The 12,279-nt window shown below is 37.2% G+C and overlaps 1 protein-coding gene and 1 pseudogene across 3 annotated transcripts; both read left to right on the top strand.

The window, feature by feature from the left end:
* The first annotated feature begins 805 nt into the window (after window positions 1-805).
* On the top strand, window positions 806-3,475 carry LOC105167953 (putative pectinesterase/pectinesterase inhibitor 47). The gene is given in 4 exon segments (XM_011087853.3): window positions 806-1,527; window positions 2,039-2,378; window positions 2,581-3,202; window positions 3,204-3,475. Coding segments are annotated over 4 exon segments (1,713 nt in total). The 5' UTR covers window positions 806-858; the 3' UTR covers window positions 3,286-3,475.
* Window positions 3,476-6,007: 2,532 nt separating this feature from the next.
* Window positions 6,008-9,085, top strand: LOC105167964 (protein ETHYLENE INSENSITIVE 3 pseudogene; annotated as a pseudogene). Of its 2 annotated transcripts, none has more exons than XR_016066748.1 (2): window positions 6,008-6,178; window positions 6,885-9,085. The product of XR_016066748.1 is annotated as a protein ETHYLENE INSENSITIVE 3 pseudogene, transcript variant X2 (transcript). The 2 variants fall into 2 exon arrangements; XR_016066747.1 differs by having other exon boundaries at window positions 6,794-9,085.
* Window positions 9,086-12,279: the final 3,194 nt, after the last annotated feature.

Here is a 12,279-nt window from a genome sequence, read left to right as displayed (position 1 = left end):
TGTCCATCATCCATGTAAAACATCCAACGGGTGCAACAAAAACAACTATACACTAATAAAAGTGGTGGTAATGAAAAATGCGGCTAACAGTCCTTCGTTTATCATCCAAGTAATAACTGGAGAGGAAAAGATGCACAACTTGCAGCTTGACGCACATGAAATGTTCCAACAGTGGTAGTGAGTCCACGGCCATGTGGATGCAAAATGTCAACCCATAACCTATTTGTTTTTTTTTTTTTTTTATAAGACTATAGAGGTAATTAAGTTTTGAAAATAAAATATAAATTTTTTTTAATCAAAAAACATAAAAATGCAAGGAAAAATATAGAGTGATAAGTTAAATGAAAGGTGTATAATTTGTGGCACATGCTCGTCATGTTGCAGAAGCGCGAAAACCTCCAACTGGTGTTTTAATTCCTGCCACATGCATCCCAATTTCCAACCCTTCAACCCTGCAATACTCTTTCCAAATATTAATGTGACTGGATCTATTGTGAATTGGTCTTGGGTATATCAACTGGACTCCATTTTTTATTTTAATCAATATTTACACAATAAAAAAGTGTTACTATTTAAATCATAACACTTATTATGTAATTAATTCGATTTAGTCATGTCTAAATTTAAATGTTTCTAAGTTGAATGACTATGCACGCAATTTCTCTTATATAGAATTTAAAAATTGAATCAACTATGGGAAAATTTTAATTCAAATTACGATTTGAATGAATTTGAACTAATTATATTACAAATATAATATAATTAATATAAAAAAAAATTTCCGTCAAGTATTTGTGTTGTGTTCCTCACTGATAACCAGTACACTTCAGAAATCACCGATCAAACTCAAAGGCCAAAATGCCAAACCCACTTTGCACACTTCTCTTCTCGTCCCTCTTCATCCTCTCTTTCGTTCCACCACCACTCTCCGCCCACTCTCCGCCGCAGCCACCGTCCTCTGCCTGCAGGTCCACCCTCTACCCCAAGCTATGCCTCTCCATTCTCTCCGCCTTCCAACACTCCCCCGCGAGTTCCGACAACTACAGCAAATTCTCCGTCAAGCAGAGCCTCAAACACGCCCGCCGCTTGTCCGATTCCATCCTCCATTTCCTCGCAAACAACACGAAACAAAAGTCCCTGATGAGCTACGCCGAGATCAGCGCGCTCAATGACTGCCACCACCTCCAAGAACTCAATGTCGACTACTTGGAAACCATCACCGGCGAGCTGAAAACGGCGGAGAACATGAGCGACGTGCTGGTGGGCAGAGTGCAGAGCTTGCTGAGCGCCGTCGTGACAAATCAGCAGACTTGTTACGACGGGCTGGCGGATGCGGGCAGCGGGATTGCGAGGGCGTTGGCTGCGCCGCTCGGAGATGCGGCTGCGATGTACAGTGCTTCGCTTGGGTTGGTGACGCATGCATTGGGCAGTGGGCGGAGGAGGCGGAAGGGGGGTGGCGGAGTGTCGGGGCGGAGGGGGGCGATGGAGTTGGATTGGGCACGACTCCCCACTTCCGTGCTTATCGAGGTAAGAGTACATTTCTTTTACCTGTCTAAAAATAAATGTGATTTCTTTATCAGTTAATTTGTTTTCTCCTCATGCATATTAATAAATGATTGTAATTAATTTATTTTAAAAAATACATGTACACATATACATGCCCATTGTTGTAGATTTATGCTCTTGTAATCTTTCCGGGATCGTGAAACCTAAATTTAAATATGGAATATATCATATTTACATGATTTGTGATTTGATCATAATTTATCGCGAGAGGTTGAAATTGGTTCTATGATATTGATTTTGTCTAGAAAAAAGAATTTGGTCTTGGGTTTATAAGCAATTCAAGCTGTCAATCAATTTGGAGCATTTATCTACATAATTAATGTAGTTGATTTCTCTAAGTCCTTTACACTACAAAGAAAATTCATCTTTTTGTGTCGGAAGATAAGGCTTCAGACTTGTTATGTGCTTGGTCTCTCTCCCTACTCAAGCTCTCGTGATAATTAACACTTGGGCCGTTCATCATTGAAAACAGATCCTACACGCATCGGAGGAGTCTCCCAAGGGCCGACGTCTTCTCGGAGAACTAGACATGGATGGTGGAATTCATGTCAACGATACTGTTACAGTTAGCCCTTACGGAGGTGGCAACTTTACAACCATAAACGAGGCCATTGCTTTTGCGCCTAATAACTCAGCGATCGAGGATGGCTACTTCATCATCTATGCGATGCAAGGTTATTACGAAGAGTACGTTGTGGTTCCAAGAAACAAGAAGAATATAATGTTGATTGGAGATGGGATCAACAGCACTGTTATTACTGGAAACCGGAGTGTCATTGATGGCTGGACCACCTTCAATTCTGCCACCTTTGGTGAGTAATCATTTTTGTTAACAAGATTGAATCTTGTCACGCACATTTCAGGTTCAAATCTAACGTGTGCTTTTGACGTGTGTGTTGATTTCTACGGGATTAGACTTTTAATTTATTTTACTATTGTTAGTCAGCCATAGGAATCCTTATGCTATCCCCCACCGTTTTGGTTAGTATTCATACTGAACTCTGTCATTCACAGTTGTCTCCGGGGAACGTTTCGTTGCGATCGACATAACGTTCAAGAACACAGCTGGCCCAGAGAAGCACCAAGCCGTGGCAGTGAGAAACAACGCAGATCTCTCCACATTCTACCGTTGCAGCTTTGAAGGCTATCAAGACACGCTCTACATCCACTCCCTGAGGCAATTCTATAGAGAATGTAACATTTACGGCACTGTGGACTTCATATTTGGCAATGCTGCTGCCGTCTTCCAAAACTGCAATCTCTTTGCCCGGAAGCCAATGCCTAACCAAAAGGTGGCCTTCACAGCCCAAGGCCGGACCGATCCAAACCAGAACACCGGCATATCCATCCACAACTGCACCATCGAAGCTGCACCCGACTTAGCAATGGACCTATACTCATCAAGTTTGAGCACGAATTATCTTGGCAGGCCGTGGAAAGAGTACTCAAGAACCGTGTACATGCAGTCATACATCGGGAGCTTCATTAATCCGGTAGGATGGTTGGAATGGAACGGGACCAAGGGATTAGACACCCTTTATTATGGAGAGTACGAGAATTATGGTCCAGGTGCTAATACAAGCATGAGAGTGCAGTGGCCTGGTTATAGTGTAATGAATGCTTCTGAAGCCTTCAACTTCAGTGTATAATTTAACTATGGGGGATACCTGGTTGCCCGATACTACCATTCCATTCTCTGCAGGATTGCTGCAGTACTGATCATCACTTCATCTCATAATTAGTTGAAGTTAGTTTTTTTTTTTTCTTCTAATTTTCGTTACATGATTTCTGAAAATTTTACCTGCCTAAAAAATGAGAGAATTGATGTATATTGAATCCAAGTGCTGCACATTATGCAGCTTTAATTACTTCATTTTTTGTTACATAATCTTTACAAGAACTTTTGGTATTTTCCATTTTCCGATTATTCTATAACGGATATATAAAAATTATCGAGAAATTTAGAAAATTACACTTATACTTCTGTCGTATCTTCAATTTATTTAATGTGTAAATGTATGTGTATAAAATTTTTTCTTAAATAAAAATTAATGGCACAATTTTTGCACAGATAGCATGTATATATTAAATAAAATAAGAAATACAGTAGAATTTGAAAGAGAAAATTCAATTGGTTGTTTGTCAGAGTTTTGATCTCATGACCACATGCGACCTTTTTTTTTTTTTTTTTTTTTAAATATAGCGATAATATTATTAGTTGAAATGATTAGCCAATGTCAATTACATAATAGTGAAGAAACAAAGCAATCGCCTCCCCACGATTTTAGTGATTTAAACATGAATTTGTGGGATATATCTTTTATTTGGAGAAAAATCACTTCTGAAATAAGTTTAATTGATTAAAGACCATTAAAATATTTATTTATTTTTATAAATATTTCTCATTATACTAATAAAATATTGAACACCGTTAAAAAATTGAATTTAGTAATGCTCCACTAAGTAATATGATTATTCGTTCAAATAAATTTGCGTGATTGCAAAATTATATATGTTTTTATTAATTAATCATAGCAATATAATTTATATATTTCTATGATATTCAAATAACATCAGATGACATAAAACTTATAAAATATTATATATGTGAAATTATAAACTTATTAGTGTTATATTATTCAAATGATTTGAATGAGTGCAAAGCATTCTAAAATAAAGTTGAATTTATTTAAGAAAAAATCAAAGCAGTTAGAAGCACTCCTAAAGTGCTTGTCTAGCTTTTGACTTAAAACTATGTTTTACACACTTTTAAGAATAAAAAGTGACATTCCGAGCACTTTAAAAGTATTTTTTTAAGATCAAATCATCAAAAACGCTTTTTCAAAACTGTCGAGAAATACACAGGGTTGACCAACTAATCACCTGGCCTATGTCCTCGGAATATGCTACATGCATCTCCCCAACCCACAAAATATACATCTTAAGTTGTCAATTTCTTACAAAAAAATAAAAAATTAAAATAAAATTATAATTGGTAATCACTATGTGTGTACGAACCAATAACAAGATGCAAGCATGTCTTAGTAATATCAAAAAGGACCACTCCATCTTTTCACAAATATTAATGTAGAAAGGTGTATTATAAGATATGTGTAATTGATAGTGAGATTATGTTTTAGTATTCTCAAAAAGAACCAATCTACCCTTTTATTTAAACATAAAGGTCTATTGGGATATTTAATTGATGGTGACATTATTATTTAATAATCTCAAAAAGAACCAATCTATGTGCTTTTTATATAACATAAAGCTCCTTTGATATTTAAGTGATGGTGAGATGGATGTTAATATAAATTAATTGCCCATTCATTATTTGAGTATGATATGATCATGACCACTTTAATTTCTCCAAACTCACAAGCATTGGATATTTGTGCATAGTGTGTCATTGTATGTCCTTACATAAAAAAGTTGACGTTACCTTACACAACAAAACGTCACACACCGCATCGTTTGACGCCGTTTGTGAGAATGAGGCCATGTGCCCGTCTCAAATCTCTCGTTTAGGATGCTGATGGTCGATTGCGGACACGGAGTTTGGATGGCTTATAATTAAGATCCAATATCTACTCTTTCTAATAAAACGTCTTTTCAAGAATTAACACGTCAGGCTCGTAAAGTTTAAGCAAACAATAACTTATTTTTGTTTATTCGTATATTTATTTTTCTAACAAAATTCAGATACTTTTTAATCTTTTTATCTAAATCATTCAGTTAAAAATTTAAATTACTGAATTGTATTATTTGTTCTCCAAAATTATTAAAAAAAACATTTTTCTTCAAAATTTTAATTTTATCAAATTAAAAATAATTGTTGATAAAAAATCCCAAATCAATTACCTGAATTAAAATTGGAAAAAAGAATATTTCTGTAAATATTTCAAAATAAAAAGTACCACTTCACCCAACTTTAACTTTTTAAATGAACAAGCCAAACAAAAAGATTAAAATCTCATGTTAAAAAAATAAAATTTTATTATATGTAATGGGATATAAATTAATTTTAAAATTAAATAACAATAAATAAAGGAACTCATACTGTATTAAGATGAAGGTAATTTTGTCCAATAATCATTTGAATTAATAAGTGGTAAATATAAATTTTTAATTATTCTTTTTTGATAATATCAACAAATTCTATTAATTTTGACTAACTAATAAACCTATTCAGTGAACGAAAATAAATATCAGAAATATTAAATGTAATTTTTGAATCATAAGGATTAATATATAATTATTCAATACCTCGGGGGGAATGGTGTAATTATCCCAAAATGCAAGTAGAAGGGGGCTTATGTGATATATCCAAAAGTTATGGGGCTTTCCATTGAGCGGCAATAGTAATTAAGTCACGCAGAGAGGTTTGGAGTCGGTTGACCGAAATGTCAAATTAATGCTGCTCATTTCCCATTTCTTGGCGACTTTCCAGTCGCTTTTTCTTGCCAAAGCCTCAAACCCACAAAAAATTCTCCACTCTCTCTCTCTCTCTCTCCCCCCCCCCCCCCCCCTGCTTTCCTCTTTCTTATCTGATTACAGCAAATGGCAGATGGCAGCTGAGCCTCGAAAAGCTTCAGAAAGAAGATAAAGATTGGTAAATTTTCCTCTACTTTATTTTTTTTTTAATTTTTTGTTTTGTTTCTTGAAATTGAAGTTTCAACTTCTTTTTCCTCTAAAATTGTGTTTGAACTCTAAAGCTTGAGTACTGTGGCATTTGAGTCAAATTTTGTGACCCCAAGTTCTTGTTCTAAGGTGTTTTATCGTGTTACAGGCAAGAATTCAATTTGGTCTTTTGCAAGTTAATTATAATTGTTTTTTCTTTTCTTTTTCCTGTATGTTTGGTTTTTCCTGTGTGTGTGTGTGTGTATTCATTGTGACTATTAATAACTTGTTGATTCATTAATTCTAGGAGGATTTTAGAGAGAGGTTGTAGATCAGTGATTCTAGGTGGATTTTTAAAGAGAGCTTGTGGATCACTGAGTCTAGGAGGACTTTAATGCACGATTTAGGGTTCTGTTTATATTTTCATATGTTTGTGGTCAAGAATTTGCAGTACTTTGTGTTCTGGGTTGATTTAAATTGAACTCGGGGCTGTTTATTTTGTTGTTGCAAAATAGTTACTTATGGCGGTTTATGTGAGGGAGAATTGGATTTGAGTGTTTAGTGAAATTGTTTGATTGATTTTTTCTTTTCTCGTTTCTTGGATCAGATCTCTGGGATTTTTGGAGGATTTGTTTTGATATATGTTATCTGGAAAAAGCCAAATTTACGCCTAAATATCGGGTATTGTCTTTATTAAGGGGTGAAGAGAGAGAGAAAAATCAGCTTGGGATACATACGGTTGTTGCCCGTTCCAGCTAAATGGATATATTCGACGAACTGGGCTTTTGTGACCATCTTGATTTTCTCTCTGGACCTGCTTGAGAGGTGGAGGTTTCCCCAGAGGTTGAACCTGTTGGGCAGGTGGATGAAGACTACAGTGATGAGGAGATGGATGTTGATGAACTAGAAAGGCGGATGTGGAGAGACCGGATGCTCTTGAGGCGGCTTAAGGAGCAAAAGAAGAGTAAGGATGGAAGTGATGATAGCACAAAGCAGCGTTATTCCCAGGAGCAAGCACGGAGGAAGAAGATGTCTCGTGCCCAAGATGGCATCTTGAAGTATATGCTGAAGATGATGGAGGTTTGTAAAGCTCAAGGTTTTGTATATGGAATCATTCCTGAGAAGGGAAAACCGGTGACCGGAGCCTCTGATAATCTCCGAGCATGGTGGAAGGAGAAAGTCCGGTTCGATAGGAATGGCCCTGCTGCGATTGCTAAGTATCAGGCCGAGCATTCAGTTCCTGGAAAAATCGAGGACTCAAGTACAGCAGCCTCGACTCCTCATAATCTTCTAGAGCTCCAGGACACAACACTTGGGTCGCTGTTGTCGGCTCTGATGCAGCACTGCAATCCACCACAAAGGCGGTTCCCGTTGGAAAAGGGTGTTCCCCCACCTTGGTGGCCTACCGGGGGCGAAGAATGGTGGCCTCAAGTAGGTTTGCCAAAGGACCAAGGACCGCCTCCATATAAGAAGCCTCATGATTTGAAGAAGGCATGGAAGGTTGGGGTTCTTACAGCTGTAATCAAACACATATCACCTGATATTGCCAAAATTCGGAAGCTCGTTCGACAGTCTAAATGCCTGCAGGATAAGATGACGGCCAAGGAGAGTGCAACATGGCTTTCTATTATTAACCAAGAGGAGGCTTTGTCTAGAAAGTTATATCCAGATAGCTGTCCAGCTTCATCCTTGACTGCTGGGAGTGGATCGTTTCTGATCAGCGATACCAGTGATTATGATGTCGAAGCAGTAGAAGATGATGGGAACTTTGAAGTGGACTGTAAGCCCCTGGATGGGAATCTTTTCAACTTTGGTGTTTCTTCAACCAAAGATAAGTCCATTATGCTGCCGTTCGGTCCAGTTAAGGGAGAGATATTTAATTTAGATTCGGATTTTACATTGAAGCGGAAACAGACAACTGTTTCTGTTGAGAAGCACACAGTAACCAACATATACACTTGTGAGTTTCCCCAATGCCCACACAGTGATTATCGGATGGGATTTAATGACCGAATGTCGAGGAACAATCACCAGATGAATTGCCAATTCCGCTTTGGTTCATCAGAAAGGCTCTGTGCACCGACCTATCAGATAAACAATGAGAAGCGAGCTCTCTCTTCGGCACCCTCAAATGAATCCAAGGTCTCGACTTTGCCCATGAATAATGCTCCAACTTGTGTGAATATTTCTGAACTCGGGATTCCGGAAGATGGCGAAAGAATGATTGCTGAGCTTATGTCATTCTATGACAACAATCTTCAGGACAGCAGTAGCTCTGATTCTGGCCATTTCGACATTTTTGTTGATCAGAACCCACAGCCGTCGACAATACAGCTCCAGCGAGATGACAACTTCTTTAAACAGGGAGCTGATGTATCTGGGACCAGCACTTGTCAAGAGAACACTGTGCCATTGAGTAATTCTGCTTTTCCATCAACCGAATTCCAGTACGATCAGGCATGTGAGACTTCCTCATGCACTGGTGATGTAGGCGAGCATATCGTAGACTTCAGAATCGGTTCACCTTTCAATTTTGCACCACTTGACTATTCTATAGATCCACTATCGAAGCAAGAAGTATCATTGTGGTACCTCTGAAACTGGAGTATTCCTGTTTTACTACTTGGGAAGAGTGCTGCAGAGTATTCTACATAAGGCTGTCAAACGCCACAACGCATCTTGTGCCGCTCTCTAATTAGGTTAACTTCCTAAATGTAGTAAGTATGTGCATAATTGTAGATAACGGGGTGTGCTTAATCAGGGTGCTTTCTCATGCATTGGACTTAGCTTGTACTGAGCTGGGGAAGGCCTCCCTGACTGCTATTGTATTGTGGTTTCGGGTGTTTTTAAGACATTATTCATGAAGGATATGTAATGAATGCACCTACTAAGTTTGCCATTTCCTGTGTTTGCTCCAGTCCTGTTACTGTGGTTTCAGTGGAAGTGATGCCACCTGAGGGTAAATATAAACTTTCGGAGGTATCTATTACCTTTTGTGGTATATATATATATTATATTGATAAATTAGAATTTATTTTAGTGGTTGAAAGATAATTACTTATAAAATGAGTTCTGATTAAAGAAAGGATGAAATAGTAATAATTAGATGTAGCGAGTAGGAGATGCTACATTTGTGGTCGATTAAATTGAAAAAAAAATGCAGAAGCTGATTAGAACATATAAAGATATATTCCTTGAGATCATGATCTCAACAAAAACCTGCTACACCAGATCATAATTTTCAGAGAGGTTGATCCAGAAACTAGATAATATTAATCACAGAATCATTGCCCTAATACAATTATATATATAAAACACACTGGAAATGTTGCAACTTTCTTTGCTCCAATAATAGTACTGGGTTTAAAAGAGCAGCTATGGTTAAGCTCTTCTTGATACCCACAGGCAGGCTTCCACCAAAGTATCGAATAGCAACCAACAAGTAAAACAACTTTAAACTCAATAAAATTCCAAAACATTATTGCAATATTTCAACTAACATGATCGATCACATGTCGGAATCACACATAGCATACTCAGTAAATATCATAATTCTTTCAACCAGAAGAACAAAGCAATTAAAATGATACATTACATCAAATTGAAAAACAACAAATACACCGAACTAATGCATTTTCCACTAAGATAAAATGGTTTTCATCAAGAAGCTCATCAACCACCAAATTAAAGATTGAATAGGGCACACTTAGCAGCAGTTTAGAGGAACCTTAAAAGCACAAGACATATCACCCACTGTAGAAGCTAGTCCTCTTCATGGCGATGTTTCCTGACTTCTTCTCAAACCGCTTCTTACCCCTACCCATTCGCGAATCATCTGAAGCACTGACGTCGGAATCATAGTCTGAATATGCCTTCCTGCTCCTCCTTTTATGTAGTAGATCAGCAGAATCATCATCTGAATGATGGTGACTCCTCCTCCTCTTCTCCTTCCTACTCTTCCTCTTTCTTCGCCTGCGCTTCAATTCCTGCAATTTATACCTGCAATTTACCGAATTCAGTAAAGTGCCTTCAATTCCTTAAAAAAAAACAAAAAAAAATAGAAAAGTACCTTCAAGGTAATCCAACTACCCATACTGCTCAAAAGCAACATGAGCTCAAAAAGTAAACCAAAATCCAAAATGCTATAAATACATGTGATGGTTAACAGAAAGCAATCAACACTGGGTCAGCTTTGTATTTACTAAGGCATTTCGGCAAAAGCCCAAGTGACAAGAAACATAAATCACACAAGACTTCTCAACCTTTAACAAAGTTAGCACAAAAACTTGTAATAGATTTTGATTATTTCATGAAACTTACCTCTCTTCCAAAAAGTTAAAGCTAGTGTCTCATTTCAGTAAAGTAATCATTCACTTTCTAAAGAAGAGCCACATGAACAACTGTGCCATTTATCAAGCAACACCACAGATTCAACAACTTATAGGCCTAATATCCTGATTTCTTTTATACCAAAACCACATTACTAGGAAACTGTTACCACTCAAATATGTATGAAATTGCCCATAAGTACCTGAAGGCAGAAAAGTAACAGAAACTTGGGCATGTCAATGATTAGTTCTTTATCTGATAAACAGTAAGCCACATGTAAGCACAAACATGAGTCAAACATCAGATACAACATATATAACTGATTAATTGTTCCTGAGCAAAAGCACCATTCTCCCTCTTCTATACGAGACCCAAAAATCAAGGTGATGCTACAGAAACTACCATTTGATTCAAGGTTGAAAATTATAGAGACCGCTATTGCAGGAAGGAAATCAAAATGGCTAAACACACCAAAGTTAGGGTTCAAAACTACAAGATTTTGTAGTGGTCGCTAGCAACCAATTCAAAAATTGGTTAGAAGATCATAACCACCCAAGTCATTTATCAGATTTTATCAATCCACCACTCATTTTCCCTCACTATATCCCCTCTAGTGAAGTAAATCAATCCAAGAACACTCTTGCTAACAAGATATATTGAAAGAAAAAAAAAGAGGGATAATGCACTCTCTCCTGTCCTGTTATTGCTCTTCATTTCAATAAATACTCTTTCATATCATGTAAACAAAAATAAGAATACACATTTATGCAATCATACAAAAATGTTACAAAGGACATAAATAGACCACAAAGACAAACAATACCCGTAATGAGTATAAAATATTGCGAAACTATAGTGATATCTTGCACGTGAAAAGGGTTGCCAAGATAGAAATGAAGATTTAGAAATTGAATAAGAATGGCAAATGTAATAAGGCGTAGAAGGCATGTGTTGGCGCAAAAAATAAAAGCAACACCTCACTTCTTTTATGTTCAAAATAGAAGTAAAACATGTTCTACCCTGACACACACCCCCCCCACACTCACGCGCACACACACACACACACACCCACACACCCACACACACGCACACACCCCACCCACACACACACACCCCCACACACAAACCCACACCCCCCCCCACACACACACACCGACACACACACCCCACACGCACACACACCCATACATATACACACAAATACACACACCACACGCACACACACAAAAACAAAAGAAAAAAGACGCATAGACAAGAAAATGTAAAAGCCGGAACAAGGGGCGGCATCATTCAACAAAACTTCTTAAGTATGTAGTCGATAAAATTGAAAAAGAAATACAATAGCTGATTAGAACATATAAAAATATATTTGTTGACATCGTGATCCTTACAGAAACCTGCTACACCAATTGGTTAGAAGATCATAACCACCCAAGGCATTTATCAGATTTTATCAATTCACCACTGATTTTCCCTCACTATATCCCCTCTAGTGAAATAAATCAATTCAAGACCACTCTTGCTAACGAGATATATTAAAAGGAAAAAAAAGAAGAGGGATAATGCACTCTCTCCTGTCCTGTTATTGTTCTTCATTTTAATAAATACTCTTTCATATCAGGTAAACAAAAATGAGAATACACATTTATGCAAGCACACAAAAATATTACAAAGGACATAAATAGACCACAAAGACAAACAATACCCGTAATGTGTAGAAAATATTGCGAGACTATAATGACATTTTGCACGTGAAAAAGGGTT

This window comes from Sesamum indicum, linkage group LG1, assembly GCF_026168435.1.
Source record: "Sesamum indicum cultivar Baizhima isolate 11 linkage group LG1, ASM2616843v1, whole genome shotgun sequence".
Lineage (NCBI taxonomy): Eukaryota > Viridiplantae > Streptophyta > Magnoliopsida > Lamiales > Pedaliaceae > Sesamum > Sesamum indicum.
Note: the sequence above shows the minus strand (reverse complement) of the source record. Positions and strands in the feature narration are given on the sequence as shown.